General features: G+C 34.6%; 1 protein-coding gene across 7 annotated transcripts in view; it reads left to right on the top strand.

The window, feature by feature from the left end:
- ATP11B (ATPase phospholipid transporting 11B (putative)) overlaps positions 1-19,935 on the top strand; it is a 61,403-nt gene that overhangs the window by 20,014 nt on the left and 21,454 nt on the right. For all 7 annotated transcript variants that reach the window (XM_084528777.1, XM_084528776.1, XM_084528774.1 and 4 more), the window contains exons 5-25: positions 1,163-1,270; positions 1,440-1,568; positions 1,683-1,786; positions 2,402-2,449; positions 3,199-3,263; positions 3,834-3,915; positions 5,238-5,388; positions 7,952-8,149; positions 8,379-8,537; positions 8,836-9,008; positions 9,401-9,469; positions 10,408-10,481; positions 10,568-10,671; positions 10,810-10,991; positions 11,710-11,913; positions 12,175-12,328; positions 13,264-13,366; positions 14,497-14,642; positions 15,795-15,854; positions 16,737-16,864; positions 17,633-17,771. In XM_084528777.1, coding sequence (XP_084384903.1) covers positions 1,163-1,270; positions 1,440-1,568; positions 1,683-1,786; positions 2,402-2,449; positions 3,199-3,263; positions 3,834-3,915; positions 5,238-5,388; positions 7,952-8,149; positions 8,379-8,537; positions 8,836-9,008; positions 9,401-9,469; positions 10,408-10,481; positions 10,568-10,671; positions 10,810-10,991; positions 11,710-11,913; positions 12,175-12,328; positions 13,264-13,366; positions 14,497-14,642; positions 15,795-15,854; positions 16,737-16,864; positions 17,633-17,771 — 2,580 coding nt within the window. The remainder of the gene's footprint in view (positions 1-1,162; positions 1,271-1,439; positions 1,569-1,682; positions 1,787-2,401; positions 2,450-3,198; positions 3,264-3,833; positions 3,916-5,237; positions 5,389-7,951; positions 8,150-8,378; positions 8,538-8,835; positions 9,009-9,400; positions 9,470-10,407; positions 10,482-10,567; positions 10,672-10,809; positions 10,992-11,709; positions 11,914-12,174; positions 12,329-13,263; positions 13,367-14,496; positions 14,643-15,794; positions 15,855-16,736; positions 16,865-17,632; positions 17,772-19,935) is intronic.

Genomic DNA, 19,935 nt, shown 5'->3' with positions numbered 1-19,935 from the left:
TATTGTAGAAATTGTCATGTAGTTCTTAGGGTAGTTTACAGTAGTGCTGAAGAGTCATTTGATTCTGTGTAAAAAAGTAAGTTTATGAATCAGCTGTCAGAAAATGGTTTTTTTTCTGTACTAAAAAAGCTTTTTCTAATTCCTAGCTGACAGCTTACGTGCTCTCCATATGAGCCTGCTTTGGTTATTTGAGTTGAATGCACACACGCACTCATCTCTTGCTTATTTATCTTGCCTATGTTTAATGAGCAAGAGGCAGAATATAAAGTTGTTCAGTAGTATTTGCTTAAATTCTCATGTTTAAGCACTGTTCTTTTTTTTTTTTTTTTTTTTTTTTTTTTTTCCAGAAAGATACAGTACAGCTGAACTGCCTGCATAAACTGATCTGTTTCTTGTGCTCACTGTTATGACTTTTCAAACGATACATAGACTTGGGGATAAGCAATCATGCTATTGGTGATCACATTATTAGATTAATTAAGAAAAGTATTAATTTCTTAGGAAAACAGGAGAGGAAAAATACTTCTGAGTTCACATTTCTGAGCATTCCATGTGTGCATGGGATAAAGGGTGCTTAAAGAGGTGCCAAGTATGTGGTAAAGAAAAGGTCCTTAATTTCCCTATTAAAATTCAATTCTTGCAAAGGTGTGTGAATGGCATATACAAAATCAAGCAATCTTAAGATTTCGTGGTTATGCAATGGCAGTAACTATGCTTGAAAAATCGCATGGTATGTCATGAGGAAGTAATTTTAGTCTTCCTCAAATTTTACTTTGCATCTGTCTTCCAAAAGAGAGGAGGGGAGGGGATCCATAAGAGGGACTGTGAGTGACTGTTACGTGTTTTGGGGTAGATTAATCCATGTAGATCTGAGTGCCTTTTTTTTTTTTTTTTTTTTAATCCCATCTGCAAAAATGTCTGTTTTATCAGAGCACAGAACTGTTAAGTTTCTTTGGCACTTTTGCTACTTCGCTTGCCTTTACCTACTTGGACAAATGTAGTAGAAATCAAGTGTTTGACGCTGTGGGTGACACTGAAACGAAGAGAAATTCATAACTGCATTAAGGCCACACAGCAAGCATTTTGAAGGACTTTTACTTAAAAATGATTATGCTTTATAGGTTTCTTGCTTGGAAAGTAAATTTGTATGTGTTTTCCACAGGGTTATGAAGACTGGCTACGGCATAAAGCAGACAATGAAGTAAACGGTGCTCCAGTTTATGTTGTTCGAAGTGGTGGACTTGTAAAAACTAGATCTAAAAACATTCGGGTATGTGCTTAGAGACAAATGGAAAATTGTGTTTCAGAAAAAAAGCTGAAGGTCTTGTTTCATTATTAATCATTGTGGCCTGTTTCATGATGATTCAATAATAAAGCTGAAATGAATTCTTCTCTTTTAAAACACTTCGTTTGCTTCTCATTTGTGTTCATTTCCTTAGGTGGGGGACATTGTGAGAGTAGCCAAAGATGAGACTTTTCCTGTTGATCTGGTGCTTCTGTCTTCTGATCGAGTGGACGGTTCATGCCATGTTACTACAGCAAGTTTGGATGGAGAGACAAATCTTAAGGTCTGAGTTACTAATATGAAATAGAATGTAGTTAGTGAAGTCATTTTTATTGCAGCCTGGTGGATACCCCCCTCTGATTTCTGTATAATAAAGTTAATGGATGCTGTTTTACAGACACATGTTGCAGTCCCAGAAACAGCAGTGTTGCAGTCTGTTGCCAACCTGGACAAACTTGTAGCTGTTATAGAATGTCAGCAGCCAGAAGCAGATCTATACAGGTACCACTTATTTTGGACTCCTTGCACAATATTTGTTAATGAAGTGTTTATTATTAGGAATTATATGGATTTGCATGGGATTAAAATAGCTTCAGACATCTGCTTATGTTTCAAGTTTTAATAATGAATGTAAGCATTTATACCTATGTATTTACTGTAAATTGCAAGTGACAAGCTAAATATGAGTATTTCAATACAAAATCAGAATGTATAGCATAATGTTTAACTTTATATTTTAATCATAATGCTTACGTTCCTATCTCTTCTAACCAGTAAACTTCTGAAATTCCTTTAAAAAAAAAAAAAAAAAAAAGTAGCCAGTGAATTGTTTGAAGAAAGTAAGTTCTGTATGATTCTGCCAGATTTCAGTCCTATGTAGCATGCTTGTTCATATGAAATTTTGTGTCCATATGTTGGTCACATTTATTTTGCTTATGCTCAAAAAAAGATTTGAACTCTACTCACCAGTCTTGTTGATAAAGACTGATTGTTTTGTATTTGAGAAATTTTAGTGACATCTTGTTTTTTTGTTAATTGAGAAGGTATTTTTTAAATTTATTTTTATACTTTTGAGACTTTATGTAGATATTTCTGACATGTGGCCATCTTTCACAGATTTGTTGGAAGAATAACTATAAGTCAACAAATTGAGGAAATAGTACGGTAAGTAAAATTTTATAAGATTAGAGTAATGTTAAGAATTGATGGTGGTAACTAAACTATGAATATCAGAAAAGAGAGTCACTGAATAGACAAAAATATGCATTTCGTATCACAATGTTATATGCTGTACTTTTATTTTCAGAGCAGTTTTTACAGTTAGGTGAACTGATGAAATAAATGTATTATTGTGGTGATAGATGTGAGGAGAAAAAATCTGAAATTTTAGACATCTGCACTAGGATCCAGAACTTGTGTTATATTGTCTGTCCATCTAGGTTTTTACCTTTCTTTCACTGGTATGAATCTCTTTTGAACCTAGTAGACAGTTTCAGTTTGACAGAGAGATAGAAGAAGATAGGTAAACCAGCCAAACCTAAAATAGCACTTCTGGTGCATTGTGAGCTTGACAGGAATTTGGCCTACTGGCTCTTCAAATAACTTGCAGCTCTCTCTGAACCAGCCATTTAGTACATGTAGCTAGCCACTAATTATGGAATATTGAACACGGTGGTGGCAAGATGTGGTGACCTAAGAAGCTTTGAAAGGAAACTGAGAGCTCTGTGGAGATGTGTGGGTAATGTATAGAAAAGGAAAAAGAGGATTGAAAACACAGTAAAATGAGGGTGATGTTGGAGTTACTGTAGTGGGAATTTACTGGTGACATTGAATCTTTTTGTGTATGCTGTCATAAATTCCACAGAATATGGAACAACTCATTTTTAAACTCTGTTATGTCTGTTTCTTTTTAGACCTCTTGGGCCTGAAAGTCTCTTACTTCGTGGAGCAAGATTAAAAAATACTAAAGAAATATTTGGTTTGTAAAAACTTAAATATTTAAAAAGTGTTCTGTTCTTCAAAAGTGTTAATGAACTGAAGTTTAGTTCTACTTGCACAGAAGAAATTGTGATAATCTTGCTGACGGTGACCTGAGGGGATACGATTATAGATGAAAGTAATGCTATTATGCTAAAGAATCTTTGAGGATATAAAGTTCCAGCTCTACTCTATGAAAATATTTGAAGTGGTTTGATAAAGGAGTAATGTAACTTTAATGGTTAAGTGACTGATGTTGCTGTTACACTGTTCAAGACTTTCTCCTGAGATTTACTGTTCTGATTTCCATAAAATACATATTGAAGAGCAGTACAGTCATAATAATGCACAGCATTTTAATAGGTGCTAAAATTATTTCATAGTACTGTTTTACTATAGGAGAACACTGCAAATAATTATGAAATACCATCTCATCATTGTACTGAAGTAAATACAAAAGTGATAGCACCTCTTGATTTTTAAATTTCATCTCTTAAACAAAGTGAAAAAATCCATGAATTGTATATATGCAGAAAATCATGTATAACTCCTTTTCCTCCTTCATTCCCAGGTGTTGCAGTGTATACAGGTATGGAGACAAAGATGGCATTAAATTACAAGAGTAAATCTCAGAAACGGTCAGCAGTAGAAAAGTATGTTTATTTTCTCGTATCTTTCTTGTAGAAATGTTGCTTAGTCTTCTCTCATACATTTTAGAATCCTGACGATCTCATTGTTGATTTGTAGGCAAGGGAAGGGAGGGTAATTGCTTTGCCTTCATTAGAGAGCTATAAATATAAAATTTTTGTGGTATTCTATCCTTTATTGTTTCTTTCAGTCATGTATACAAAGTTGAAATACCTAAGGTTAAGAAGGTTTAAAGCAAGAAAAGTTAGTTTGGGAGGTTTGTTTTGTTTTTCTGAGATGTAGAAATCGTTTAATTGTAGGTGAAATGCTGTCTTGAACTAAGTGCTGGAAGCACTTCTCACAGCAGTTTTTCACAGCAGTTGCAGCCTCTGCTGTCTCTGCATCACTATTGTAAGACTGCATCATGTCTTTAAAGAGTATGGACTGAATTCTTAATCACATACAAGTCTTTGTCCTGAATACTAGTATCTGATACAACAGGGAGATAGCTTTGTTTCATATATCTGCCTAGGCTATATCCTTTAAAATATGTTTTACAATGAACAAGTTGCAGGCTCGGTTTTTAAAAACTTTGCTTGTTGTAGATCTGTGGTAGACGTTACTATAATAAAAATGCATATGTTGAACTCAACAAATTATTTTAAAAGGAAAAGGAGTTTTGATATGTTGCCTTTCTTCTAGGTATTTAAAAAAAAAAAAAGTGTACCTCCTGCTATTCTTTTACAAACATGAAATTCATTATGCTTCTATAGCCAGATACAGACGGATCTATAGGGTGCATCAGAAAAATTGCCATCAAAGCTAGGGGTGGAAAGGGTTGTAACATTCCAGAATATAAACCTGTTTGAAAGGTTACCCTGGTATAGCATGTTCTGGGTTAAATAATCGGATGGACAAAGAAGTGCTCTTCTAACTGAGGACAAAAGCTGCAGCCTTGGATTTCCACAGTGCTTTTTGTACTGCCTTCACAGCCTCACTAGATAGTCAGGGAAGAAGGGAATGGCTAGAAGAAGGATAAGTCAGCCCCCGGAATTTTGGACAGCAGGTGTGACACAAGTCAGCTGTGGGTATATCCTTGCATCTTAATCTAGTCTTCCTGTTGGCTATATGTAAAGTGTGTATTAGTCAGACGTAGGATTTCTTTTCATTCCTGCTGCTTGTTTGTCATACAGAAACTTTGGATCCTTCTGAAACACAGGATAGTTTGTTTTGTTTTGTTTTGTTTTTTTTAATTAAAAAGATAAATAAAAAGCGATCATTATGTTTATAGCTTGTCAATAAATGAAGCAAAATAAACTGAAATTTCATCTTTTTGGCCTTGTTCCAGGTCTATGAACTCCTTTTTGATTATTTATCTAATAATCCTCCTCTTTGAAGCCATTCTAAGTACTATTTTGAAGTATGCATGGCAAGCTGAAGAAAAATGGGATGAGCCTTGGTATAATGGAAAAACAGAGCATGAAAGGAACAGCAGTAAGGTAATGTATTTCTACCCAGTTTCATATCTGAGGAACTTTCAACTACTCGATACCAAATGAAGTATTTATTACGTCTCTATTCTTGGACATAGGTGTAACTACCACATGATCCACTTGTAAGTGTGTGTAATATTGTCTCCATATTTTTTGAAAGAGCATTCCTTGTACGTAGCCTCGCCCTTGCAAAGAAAAATTTTACTTCTGTTACTAGTGGACTACTTCTTTAATGAAAAATCCAAGCTTTTGAAAATTTTGTTTTGTTAGAACATACTTCTGATATTTCGTGTTCCGGTTGCAGTTACTGTTCTTTTGGGTGCCTTTTGTTCATTCCTTAAATGAAAACAGGAGGAAGATGGCTGTTCCTGTGTATGTTCTGTTGCGGTGATTTCACAATTGAGTCATTTTGGATGTTCTGTGATGCTGAAATTGTTCAGGCAATTTCATAAGGCTCTAATTTTGCTCGGGCTCCTTCTTGCCTTCTCACTTTTATGTAGAAATTGAAGGGATACATTGAAGTGTTCCTTAAATCTGCAGTTCTGAGAAGCATGATTGGTTTTTTTTATTCGTTTTTTAGTTTTGTTTTGTAATCATTCTGTACTTTCCTGTACTGTGGTTAATTCCTGATTTCTGTGTGTCTGCTTTCTTCCAAAGCAGTTCAGGAGCTGGCTGGAGCTAATTCTAAGAAGTAGAGGGTATTTTTAAAGCACAAAAGAGTTAGAAATCCAATTTCCACATGTGATGTGGTGTCAGATGTTTAATACTCCCTCTGTCTCCCAGGGAGTTGAGAATTAAATCTGTTCACTAGTTGCTTTATATGCTTAAAGGCCCAAATCCTAACTTAGAAGACTTCTGTTCTGCTTCACAAGCAGAGTGAAACTTACATTTAGTACGTAATTGTTTGGAAAGGAAAAAAGAAGTAATTGGAGAATATTTCGGATTCCAGGACAGTGAAGAGTTTGCTGGCACTCCTTTGTAATAGACAATTTTCTCAGAAGTGTGTAATGTAAACTTCTTAGTTTAACTGGAAAAATATCTTTGTGTCAATGCCATGTTTTATTTAAAATGGTTAGTTCAGATTTTTGATAGCTGTATTGATAACTTTTCAGTGCATTCTAAAATAATCTTACCTAAAAATATCACTACTGGAAAGCACTAAATGAATTCACAAACTTCCAGAATGTTTAGTCACTTTTCTTTTTAATACCTCCACCCACTTAAAGGACTTTAAACTGTTGAAGTAGTCAGTGAAGTAAATTTTTTTGCTCTTAATTTAAGGAGCCTTTTCAATTCAGAAGACATAATGGGATAAGTATTTATGCAATCTTTTCATCCCCTTTGCCTTCAAGAGCATACAGAGCCATCTATCTTTCTGCAATGTCACTCTCCTTTTATCATGTCTTTTTTCTCTCTTGCTTATTGTGTTCTTTCACAATCTTGCATTTCTCAGTATGCTTGCTAACTTTAGTCATTATCACTTCTCAGTATATCTTGTCTTGCGTGAATTACTGTTCTCGGTAGTTATCTATCTTTTATGTGTTAGTTTTGAAGATCTCAAAAAACTCAGCAGGTTCTGTGACTTGAGATCCCTCTATCATTGATACTGACTCTTATTAAGTAATTATAGCTACACTTCATAATTAGAAGAACAGATATTATTTATCTTAGTAAACTGTTGACTACTTTATACTGTCTCCAAAATGTTCTCCTGCACAATATTATTGTTAAAGTTAAAAGGATTTGTCCTTGTTTCTCTAGTCTCTATTTTCTGTTCCATTATTCAAGTGGTGATAGGTGTCTTTCAAAAGTATAATTTAACTAATTTGTTGTACAAATGAGAAAGAGGGACCTTCAAGGAGACTGTAATGTTGCATTTAAAGTTTAAGGTTATCATACCTAAGAAAGAAATTCCTATCTTATTACATAGCTGTTTGCTTGAAGTATATGTATTGAATGCAAGGATTTTGAGAGGCATAAAGGAAATCTGTGCCACTGAAATCCACTCAGTCTCTTTCCTGTCATGTAGTCTAGGACACCCACTTCAATCGGGAATGTCAGTAAACAGAAATCTATGTCACTTTGCTGTTGTAAGCCAATAGTGAATAATTGCATATTTGCCTATGATAGTACAGAACGTCAGTTGTTTGGGTCTTGTCTTCACCATGTATGGTTTCTTAGAAAAGCCTGCGAACAGTGCCGTGTGATGGAACGTGATAGTTGTTCGGTCCCAGCTCCTTCAAGAGAGCTGTTTGAGTATAGAATCACCACTACAGTTAATATTAATTTACAGCCCTCTTGGTGTTCAGTAGAAAGGACAAAAACTAATGAACTTGAGAACTGAAACTGCCTAAGGCAGTCTTCCACCAGTTTGAAGGGCAACCTGCTGAGGTAACCTCTAAATGTCTGCATTGTCAATGCATTTTTTGTATCTCTCATTTAAGCTTGGGAACTTGGTCTCCTCTGGCTCTGGTTATTTGTCATTTTTCATACACTTGAAGCATACATAATCAACCGTGTTTTACCTGATAACTGCAGTAATCTTTATATTTTCTTTTTTCTCTCATAGATTCTGAGATTTATTTCAGATTTCCTTGCTTTTCTGGTACTTTACAATTTTATTATACCTATTTCACTTTATGTGACTGTTGAGATGCAGAAATTTCTTGGATCTTTTTTTATTGGCTGGGATCTTGACCTCTATCATGAAGAAACAAACCAGAGAGCACAAGTAAATACTTCAGACCTCAATGAGGAATTGGGACAGGTATATCTTCTTTTTAACTTCTATTTATTTTAACTGCCATTTTCTACTTCTCTTTTAATAATAAAAATCACTATTGTAGACTTTTTATTAATAGTGCTTTAATATCTGATTAACTTGAAAGTAATATATCTGATTTTATGGCAGAAATCTAAATTCTTACATGATCAAACAACAGCAGCAAGTATATGCAACTGCACGTCTGTTTTTTTTTGTTTTTATTTTATAAAAGGTAGAGTATGTGTTTACAGACAAAACCGGTACATTAACTGAAAATGAGATGCAGTTTCGGGAGTGCTCCATTAATGGCATAAAGTACCAGGAGGTCAATGGTAAACTAACACCAGAAGGGTTTTCTGAAGATTCTCCAGATGGAAATATGCATAGTTTGGTAAGACTCCTACTTGCCTCCTCTCCCAATTCTCCCCTCATTAGGCATTTTAGGTAGAAAGGATCTAGTACTAGCATTAAATGTAATAATCTTAAAATGAAAATATGAATTTCAGAATGGTTTGAAGCTATTAAGTGTTACTGAACACCTCATGTTTATTAAGTAGGTAGAGATGTGATTATTTGACAAGGAATACTTGACGTTTTTTTTTAATTCTAAACATCTTTTTTTTCTGAAATACGTTCAAAACTGGGTTGATATCTAAATATTACAAATAATCCTTTTTCCTTTCTTACAGATGAAAGAGGAAGAACTCTTCTTGAAAGCAGTTTGTCTTTGTCATACAGTACAGATCAATGCAGATCAAACAGATGGTGCTGATGGTCCCTGGCATGCCAATGGAATAGCATCCCCTTTGGAGTATTATGCTTCTTCACCAGATGAGAAAGCTTTAGTTGAAGCAGCAAGCCGGTGAGTTTTAATGCCAAAGTTATGTACTGAAAAAATTGCCTACTAGGGCAGGCGATTTTTTTACTCAAAGCAAACTTAAAAATTTCTCAGAGAAGCTCTAAAGCCCAAGACCTGTTACTGTTCATTTATTATGAAAACATACAAAAACAAAATGCATGAAAACCTAGGGATATTGTAATGTATGATTAGAAATGTTTATGGGAAATCCTTGAGAAATTAAAGTGGGCGGAGTATGTTGCTGTTAAAGTACTGTATAAAGAGAACACAAACATGTATCTCCTTTATTTTTTTTATTATTATTATTTTATTTTTTTTTACCATTTAGTAACCAAGAGGCATTACATGTACATTTCTACAGTGCCACGTAAATGTCTATTTTCTTCTCCGTTTAGGGTTGGAGTAGTATTTACTGGAACTAGCGGGGACAGCATGGAAGTAAAAAGTCTTGGAAAACCAGAAAGGTAATCTTTTTAAAAATAAATAAATTTAAAAATCCTTTTCTCTTTTGAAGAACGTAACAATGGTAAAGATAAATGTAATGTCTCTGTCTTAATCCTCTCTCTTGATAAGAAAACCTTGCGTTTCCCCAACATACTGTCTTTAATGCTTTTCCCTTAATTGTCTTCAAGACAGCTTGCATCTTATTCCTTACCAATTGAAATTGAGATGCAAGAATTTTGTGTTACTCTACACAGTTACTCTGTGTAGTTCTATAACAGTTTTGCATCTTTGCCCATTCCTCAAAACTGGGACTCTACTAGAGCTTAATAAATAAAGAAGTATTAGGTTGTTTATTCAACTCTAATAATGTGCTTTCAGCTCTAGAAATTCCCAGAATCAGCTGTGCTGGCAAGTCTAACACATGCATAATCCAATTACATCTTTAAACTTTCCCCATATTAGTAGAAATATTATTGCTAATTGTATATCTGCAGTATGTCATAACAGCTCTTCTCTGTATGATCTGTGTCAGTAGCCAGTACTTCCAAGTTTTATCAGGGAAAATGCACTCTTTTGACTGTAGAAAGAAAATGAGATTTTCAAAGTTACACTCGGAGTAATGATAAAAATATAAAGAAATACGTAGGAGATGATTTGTACTCTCCAGATGCAAAGCTATTCAGGAAATAAAATTCCTATCGGTAGAACCTTTTATCTTTCTGGAATAGAATTATATATATGAAGTAATGAAAACCAATCAATTTCAGAAATGCAGATAACAGTGATTGCTGCTCAACTCAGAGTATTAATTGTAAAGTTTCTATATAAAATGACACTTTGGGAAAAGCTCCAGGGATAAGTGTCTATTTATGGTTGTAAGTAATAAGTAATTATATGTAAACATTGATTTCTGTAAATGTTTTCTTTCCTATCTCTCTCCAATTAAAACAAAACAAAGGTATAAGTTGCTTCATGTTTTGGAGTTTGATCCGAATCGCAGACGAATGAGTGTCATTGTAGAGAGTCCATCAGGTAAGTGATCAGAAGTTAACACAGCTGCAATTAAGAACTTCTTAAATAATACGTATTCTTAATTTCTACTCTATTTTACTTTTTAGGAGAAAAACTTTTATTCACAAAGGGAGCAGAATCTTCTATTCTTCCTCGTAGTAAGAGTGGAGAAATAGACAAAACAAGGGTACACGTGGATGAATTTGCTTTGGTAAGTGTAGACATGCCACCCAGCTGACTGGAAGCAAATTCTTCTGATACAGATTCTGTGACTTGAACAAATTGCAAGTGACGTGTTGTTAGACTGGAATCTAGTCTACTCTGAATGTAGTCTCTTATTTTCTCACAGAAAGGACTAAGAACTCTGTGTGTAGCCTATAGAAGATTCACACCGGAAGAATACCAGGAAATTTGCAAACGCCTTCATGAGGCTAGGACTGCTTTACAACAACGGGAAGAAAGATTAGCAGATGTATTCAACTTCATAGAAAGGGATCTGGAATTACTTGGAGCTACAGGAGTAGAAGACAAGTATGCAATGGAGTTTCTGCTAACTACGTTTGAAAACATAGCAAACTTAGGATTTATTACTGTGTTATGAAGTGTGCTGCGAAAAACTGTCCTGCCAATGCCAGAAGTTCTGTGCTACTTTTGTTTAGTGTGTTTACCACTCTTTTTGGATTGAGGAACACTGAAAACGTGTTGTACAAACTGATTTTGTCATTATAAGAATTAAAAAATGAACTTCATTAGGAGACATTTAATGAATATGAAATAAAGTCAGAATAATTTGAGTAAATGTTAAGCATAGTACCTAATTCCTTGGGAAAACTTTGAAGTGTAGTTACTTTACAAAGTATACACAGACCTGTGTATACAGCAGAATGTCTTGTAATTCAGAGAGTGTATTATATGTTGGAATTTACAATGGAGAACTTAGTTTTTCATGCAGTACAGATAGTAATTGTTACAAACTGTTCTAAACCTTCTCAAATGCAGTAACAGTGCTTAATTTAAATTAAGATATGCTTATTACAAATTTTTTAGCACTTAGAAATATTGAAGTTCAGGTTTTGTTTTATGAAGGCCTTTATTGTATTGCTTGTAAGAGAATGTCATCTACTAGACTAGTTTACCAATGATACATATTTTCAAAATGTGGTCTTAAATCATCATGACAGTGATGTTACAGTGTGAGTTCTTTTTTATAAAGTGCTCAATTGGTTATTTAAGATTTTCTTGTTTCTAGACTGCAGGAGAAAGTCCAAGAAACGATAGAAGCACTCAGATTGGCTGGTATCAAAGTGTGGGTTCTCACTGGAGATAAGCACGAAACAGCTGTTAGTGTCAGTTTATCATGTGGACACTTTCATAGAACCATGAACATCCTTGAACTTGTGCAGCACAAATCAGACAGTACATGCGCAGAACAACTGAGGCAGCTAGCCAAGAGGTAAAGTACCTGAGATGTCATTATCTCTGTGATGGTCTTAACTTCATTTTCTTTGATTTTCAAATTTTGTGGCAATCACTTTCTGCCTAACATGTGAAGATGCTTTTTTTTTTTTTTCTTACCACTATTTTTTTTCCATTTTATAATAGACTTAAAGAAGCAGTCTGTCTAAAAGGTTAACTTCTGTTTATTGCATGGGCAATTGCATAGTTTGTGACAAAATTTAACCAATTGAAAATCAACTTTTTTGTCCCTGAATAGAATAAAGGAAGACCATGTTATTCAGCATGGACTGGTTGTGGATGGGACCAGCCTCTCTCTTGCACTCAGGGAACATGAAAAACTGTTCATGGAAGTTTGTAAAAACTGTTCTGCAGTGTTGTGCTGTCGCATGGCACCCCTTCAGAAAGCAAAGGTAAGGTTATAGTCAGCTTTGTCCTGTAAGTACTTTTATAATGCTGTCTTAGAGGCAAGGATTTCTGGAGATGGTTTGTTTCTGGTTGCCTTTTGTGTGACTTTTGAACCCTTCTTCAATTCAGTTGGAGTAGTTAGCTCAAGGGTTTTGACATGTAGTTGTGAAAATTTGGAAATGGACAGAGAAGAGAGTCAAACTGTCATGGTGGAGTGGAGTAAGAAAGCTACTGCTTTACAGAACACTCAAGAGGCTGATTAAAAGTTGGCTTTCTGCATAACCTGTACAGTTTTGCATTGCATGTTCCATCACAAACTAAAGGCTAGATGAAAGATTCATGAGGCTGTACGGAAAAATACACTGCTCTATAGATTAAAAATAAAAAATGAACCAAGTTTGAGGAGGAAGTAGAAGGGAAAGGAAGCTGAGGCCTAGTCTTCAGGAGAAGTTTGCCTTAATGCTCTCTTCCTCTATGACCATTTTTATTTCACACATAATTAATGTTACTCAAATACAGATCAGACAAAATTCAAACTCAGATTTTGTGATTTTTTTTCAATTCCAGAAAGCAAAGCTTTACATAGATACAATATTCCTTCTTTCGTTTTGAAATGTTCTCTTTTCATGTTGTTTCTCTTCCTTCTTTTGTGACTAATATTCAGTCATACCTCAATTCTAGTATTTTTAAATATGTTATACTTTTAGCTTAGCTGTATGTTTTAGAGGATTTTCCTGTGTATTTCCAGTAATACTAAACCTCTGAAAGGCCAGCGTTGCCCAATCTGTTTTTTTACCTTGCAGAAAAATAAAAAGGCAGCTTTTTACCTTAAAGCACTAGAAAACCCTTGTATGAGATGCTAGATATGCAAAAAAGAGCAGGTTGTTTTATTGTAGAAAGATGGTCCGATTCTAAAAGATTTTGCCTTTTTTTTTTCCAGGTAGTGCGACTGTTAAAAACATCTCCGGAAAAACCTATAACGTTAGCGATTGGTGATGGTGCTAATGATGTGAGCATGATACAAGAAGCACATGTTGGCATAGGTAAATTACTTCTGTCACCAGAGATAAAGGCAAATAAGATGAAAATTTTAGTAGACAAATTGATGATGAAGTGTGTTTATAAGCAGATAAAATTCTAATGCTTCTACCCCTGTGAATAATCAGGCATTAATCTGAGTCATCTGTTGTTGCAGAGATTTGATGAAATTTGAAATGCAAGGCTGTTTGTTTTTCAGTCTTAAATTTATTGTGTAGTCTACCAATAATCAGAAGTCATGCTTAAACATTGTCTTAAGAACAGCAGAGATTCTCTTAACCAGAATCTCAGAAGTACTCTGCTTCAGACATTGGAAGTGGACATATCTTATTGAGGTCATTGTCAGTTCCTAAGTTCCTGTGTAAACTTTACATTCAAACCTTTCTTTGCTCAATGCTTCCGATGTTTGCACTGTGTCTGTATCATTCTAGAATTGCTATTTGTGTCTAGGTTGTCTCTGTGGTAAAGGCTTTCGTTACATTTCTTGAGAGGCTGTTACTGATTCTCAGTTAACTTCTCTGTTTATTTGCTTTCTGTTACCTAGTGTGAAGGTTTTTTAAACTTTTCTGCTGAGTTGTATAACTCAACATAAAATTTTATTTTGTTTTCAATATATATAACTGAATACCTGTCACAAAAAAAAAAAAAGTGTTTTGGTGTTACCTTTAACAAATACCATCCAACAAAATTAATGCTGAAGGTTCTTAAATAAGAGCTTGGTACAACAGGCTGTTGAGTCTGTTGCCGTTTTGATTAAAAATGTGTAAGTAATATTTAGTTGTGGCAGTGATTTTTAAGACTGTGGGTATAGCCTGTCTGAGGAGGTTACGGTCCAGTAGCAGATGATACTTTATTATATTTTTAAGTATATTTTTAAGTCTATTTTTAAGTATAGTTTATGGTGGTTTTTTAATTGGATCATCATTAAACTAGCATTTTCCCTAGGTTGGATCAAGAGTAATGCCTTAGTTTGACACTTTTTCAAATCTTTAGTTATGTTGAAGAATAGAATAAGAGAACTATGTCTTTAGATGTAGGTTAGATATATGCACATGTACGTTGTTTTTTTAAATAACAAAAATTCATTTTGATCATGTTTAACCTGTCTTTTGTTTTTGTATCCCAAATATTATAGGAATCATGGGCAAGGAAGGAAGACAAGCTGTAAGAAATAGTGACTATGCAATAGCACGGTTTAAATTCCTCTCCAAGTTGCTTTTTGTTCATGGACACTTTTACTATATTAGAATAGCAACCCTTGTACAGTACTTTTTTTATAAGGTAAGTGTTCACAGTGTGTGACAGTGAACTTCATAGAAAAACATGTATGTATTTCCCAGCAAGAAATTTGTTTTAGATTTAACATTTTTGTTGGGAACAAATGAAATTAGACCATTTAAACATGTTTTCTGTTGTTGATGTTTCTACAATCAAATGCAGTTACAAACCAAATGCAGGTTTTTAACTGTGAAATTCCTTAGTATTTCCACTAGAAGTAGGTTTTAAATACCTCAGTGAGTTCACCTAGTGTGGGAGACAGATACTGTTTGCTTGCTGAAAGCAGTAGTGCTAGCTTGAAATTAAATGCCTTCTTTACCAAGATGTTAAAGTACAACCTTTTTGTTTACTGATTTTTAAAATTAACTAAATACATTTATTTTCAAGGGAAAAAAGAAAGCAGGAAATATGTGAGGGAGGGAAGGACCTGCAGAGAAGCATGTGGGGAGAGAGCATGGTCTTTGCCTGCAGGCTCACCTTAAGAAAATTTAACAGTCCCAGCCTTGACTTAAAAAAAAATCCCAAGGTGAAACAGGCCAAGGAAAATATGCACCAGCAACCAAGTTATCTCTGGATGCCTCTTGGGGTTTTATAGACTTGGAGCAGCAGGGAGCATGAGCAAAATATTGGAGGGAAAAGTTGGTGTTTGGAAGCCTGAGAGCTCAGTTCTGGGCTGGAGAGCTTAAAACTCAAAACTAATAGCTTTTTTTGTGTGTGTGTGTTGATCATCAGGCATAAGTGAAAACCAAAACAAAAACCTTACCTCACTATCAGACTAGCTATTATAGCTATTAGGAAAAATTTCTTTGCCATGAGGATGGTCAAACATTGAAACAGGCTCCCTGGTGAGGTGGTAAACACCCCAGGCCTGTCAGTGTTTGAGGCGTTTGGGTAATGCCCTTAGTAATGTGCTTTAACTTTTGGTTAGCCCTGAAGTGGTCAGGCAGTTGGGCTTGAAGATCCTTGTAGGTCCCTTCCAACTGAACTATTCTATTCTAATTTAAATTTATCTGGAATTCTAGCGTTGGCCGCTAAGCCACATTTTTGTCTTCTAACCACATATTTTTACTAGCTTGCAAGAGTTAGCAATTTCTTTTGGGAACTGTAAGGCATATACTGAAGGGTTAATTATTTCATTCACTTCTTGTTTTTCAGAATGTGTGCTTTATTACACCACAATTTTTATATCAGTTCTTCTGTTTGTTTTCACAACAAGTAAGTATAGGATGCCTTATAGCTTGTGTATGAGAATCTCGGGTAAATAACTAAAAAAAAACTATGAAATATTCTTTCCTCATCGAAAGCAAGTGTATTTGGTGATATTTTTTTTTCAACTTAGTACTGCGGATGAATGAATCTCTCACTGTTAGGCAATTCATACGAATGAAAAGAAAGTTGCACATGTAAGATTTTTTTACTGAGCTCTCTGTAAGAGCTTTTTGTTCAGTTTGGATGCAAAGATGCTGTCAAAATGGTGTGTCATTCGTTAAATGGCTGTTGTTTCTTTTCCTCCAGAGAAATTATAAATCATTAGTGAAGTTCAGGATATTTTGGCCTGTATCTTTGAAGTTTGCTTGACTAACTGCTGGGCTTCTGTTTCCCATAATTAAAATAAATGTATATGTGATTATATATAACCATATTTTTGATGAGTATAACTTTTTTTTATTAACCTATTTTCTGTAGGAACAGGAAAGGGTTCTTTGCTTCAGTGTAAATTTAAGTTTCATGCTGTTGACTGTAAAAATTACATATATACCATAATACAACTTTCTTTTAGCAGCTTTAAGTACTTTGAGAGTACTTTAAAAGGTTTGTAAGTTTTAAAGTTCTTCTGCATGCTTTTCTTCTGATATTGGCAAATTAGTTGTTTCATGGAAAAGGTAGAGTACATAGAAGCACCACAGATGTAAAATTCAATAAAAATCTAGATTAATTTTTCTGTTTGACAGCTCGATGTTATTAGATCGTTATGTTAATGTAGCTTTTTTCTACTCAGTAAATTTATGTGATTAAATGATTTGCTTCTGCTGTTGATTTTAATAAATATGAACAACTCTTCACATTTCTCAAAATAATTTTTATTTCCATTTTCAGACACTCTATGACAGTGTATACCTGACCTTGTACAATATTTGTTTCACTTCCTTGCCTGTCCTCATCTACAGTCTTTTTGAACAGCATGTGCATCCGCATGTATTACAGAGTAAACCTGTGCTCTATCGGTATGTATATCCTACATATATCGCAACAGCAGCATACCATTTAGAACAGTGACATCTGTAGAAGTCTGAACTTGCTACTATGCATTCCTTTTATCTGTAATTTATGCAATTTTCAATAATTATCCTCAAGAGAGGAAGTACTGCACCTACAGTTTTCATCCCAAAAGTTAAGCAAAATTAGTATTTTAAAGAGAAGTATCTTTTTATGTTAGCCATGTTAAAACTGGAAGAGTTGAATACTTGGTCAACTTATATGATTGGCAGCCTTCTCCTGCATTGCCTGGAGAAGGTGAAAAATACTCAAACATGAAAAATGAAAAACTAAGATACAATAGTTAAGGAATCACTGCAAAAATGCTTTTCTAAGAGGGGAATTGTTTTCCTGTGGAATTAGATATCCTCCCAGTGGTAGAATGTTGCACTGCATACCACTTGAAGAAAGACTTCTTCTAGACAGGATAATGGGCAAGTATCAGATCTGGCTATTTCTTCTCTTACAATTCCACATGTAAGGAGAATTCTAGTTTGTGCTAGTTTGAATTTGACCCATAAGACAAAATTTACGTTGATGATCCCTGCATAAGCAGAGTCATCTCTGAGTTCTTTTTGCTCATAATTTACATAATTTTTCTTTCGTATGTTGACATTCATTAAGCATATCTTGGTGCAGTTGAAAGTTACATTTATTCAAAGCAGTAGCAGTTATGTAGTATGAATAGCTGATGGGTTATAAAAAGACAATCTGAAATCCGAAATCTTTTTCTGCAGAGACATCAGTAAAAATGCTCATCTAGGCTATAAACCATTTCTTTACTGGACGATCTTGGGCTTCTTTCATGCATTTATTTTCTTTTATGGCTCGTATCTTCTAATGGGAGAAGACACTTCGCTGCTGGGAAATGGCCAGGTAAAATGTCATGAGGATTGTTCCCTGATTGTATTTTTTGGTGATATTTTGTAATATATATATATATTTTTTAATTCAAAATTGTCAAAAAAAATCTAAGGTGTTTTTGATTTTATTAACTGTATAAATACCAAAGATGCTTTACCATTCATCGTGTGTGCTCTCAATATTTTGAAGACAATAACTAATTTAATGAAATCATCAAATACTGATTTGAACTCTTGTGTTTTAATGATGTCAAAGTTGAGAGGAAAAGTTAAGGTAAAAAAAAAAAAAACAACAAACACTTCAGATGAAACCATTAGATTCATTAAGGTTGGAAAGCCTTTACAATTCTGCTTTCTCGTCAGACCAGTTTAGAACAACCTGAGTCTTGGTTACTCATAAAACTGTTATGGGTAGTGATACAAAAGTCATTTGCATCACGCCTTATGCTGTTCTTACTACTGACATGAGGTGTGTGCTGATTTTCATGTAGCCTTTGGTAGTGTTGCAAGTTACGGCATTTGGTCTAAAAATAGCTTTATGTTGTATTCACACTGGTCTGCTGATGATAGCTTGTGCCCATTCCCTTAGGAAGCTTAGCATGGAAAAGGGTTTCCATGTAATGGTGAGGAGGCAATGGTCAAAAATTGGACTGAGTGACTAAAATCAGAGAGCATGTGAACTGGTCGTTAGCATCCTTGCAGAGAAAAGAGCAATAAAAGGGGGAATGAAACAGCTGTCTGGAGTACCTATTTCATCATGAGATGCTATAGAAGAACCTTAATGTGGTTGTGCTTCAGAATAAAATGTCTTTCATAACTGAGGTGTGGATGTCCTCTTCTGTCATTTATTACAAGCTGTGTGACTTTGAAATACTTGTGAGTTGGTAAAGGACCTTCAGTATTTATCTAATGAAGTACTTCTGTGCTATGAGTCAGTGCGTTTCTGAGCATCTGTCTTAGTTGTCAAGGCACCTTACTTCAAAACTGCTTAGTGAACATCTACAAAGCAGAAAGGTGCTTTTTAACATCGTATATAATAACAATTGTTTAGTTTAGGGAACTGATTATATTCTGTAAAGCTAAACTAAGTGTTAGTGCAGTCTTTATGGAGAAGGTTCTCTCATTGTTTCTTGTACAAACTAATCTCTCAACTGAATGAGAATCTTTGAAGTACAGCTTTCACATGCACTCTGGCTTTTCACATTTTCTGTGATGTGACCTAAAAAAAACTCTTTAGTATGTATTTCGAGATACTCTACTTTCTGTGGGCTTGCTAAAAGATGCTTATTTGAACAGGTAGAATTGGTTATGGCGTAAAATAAGTTGCAAGTAGTATGTGCCTGAAAAAGCCACGAGTTAAGGGCAAGAGAAACTTGTATACTGTTGAAGTGCTTTCTTGTAATAGTCCTCAAGAAGTGATCACTTTACACAAACGTGTGATACAACACAGTGATATATCCTATCCTAAGGCAATGAGCCAGTAATTAGCCTTATTTTTTCATTCTGAGTTCCAAGTTTGGAGCAAAGCAGAATAGAACAGTACATAATTTTTTAATGATGGTGGTTTGTTAGGCTTACATCAACACATTGCGCAACAACTTGATCTTTTAGTTCTTTTTTCTCCCCCCTTTTTCATGCTGTGCATGTCGTCAGCTATTGAAACCTAACAGGCAAATGGTAAGAGCGTAGAAGAGGAGGAGATACAAAGTATTGTATCTGTTACTTCACAGGATTAAAGGCTGCAGCATCCACAGTGTAAATGTGTTCAAAAATAAAATGGTGGCAAGAATATGTTCATGTTTTCATTCTAACTCCTTGACCGTTTTAGAACAGTGTTAACAAAGACACTTTCTTTCACAGGTCACTCTGAAGCAGTAGACTAATTTTATTTCAAGATTATTATTGCAGCAATTAATAGCAAGCATGCTGTTAAATGCTTCATATTTACTTTTTACATCAAAATAGGCTTCACAAGATGCATTTCAACAAAGATTTGTAAAATTGTCCGTAAATCCAGACTTACAGCTGCCTTAACTTTTCACCCATGTATAAAGATGAGAAAAGCAGTTGTGAGATCTCTGATAAGGTGGTTGGGATTTTTTTTTATTTTTATTTTTTGTCAGAGCTCTGTAACAAGGACTACAACTGTGCAAAACCCTTTTCATGCCCCTGTGCTG

The sequence above is a fragment of the Aythya ferina genome, assembly GCF_964211825.1.
Source record: "Aythya ferina genome assembly, chromosome: 9".
NCBI lineage: Eukaryota > Metazoa > Chordata > Aves > Anseriformes > Anatidae > Aythya > Aythya ferina.
Note: the sequence above shows the minus strand (reverse complement) of the source record. Positions and strands in the feature narration are given on the sequence as shown.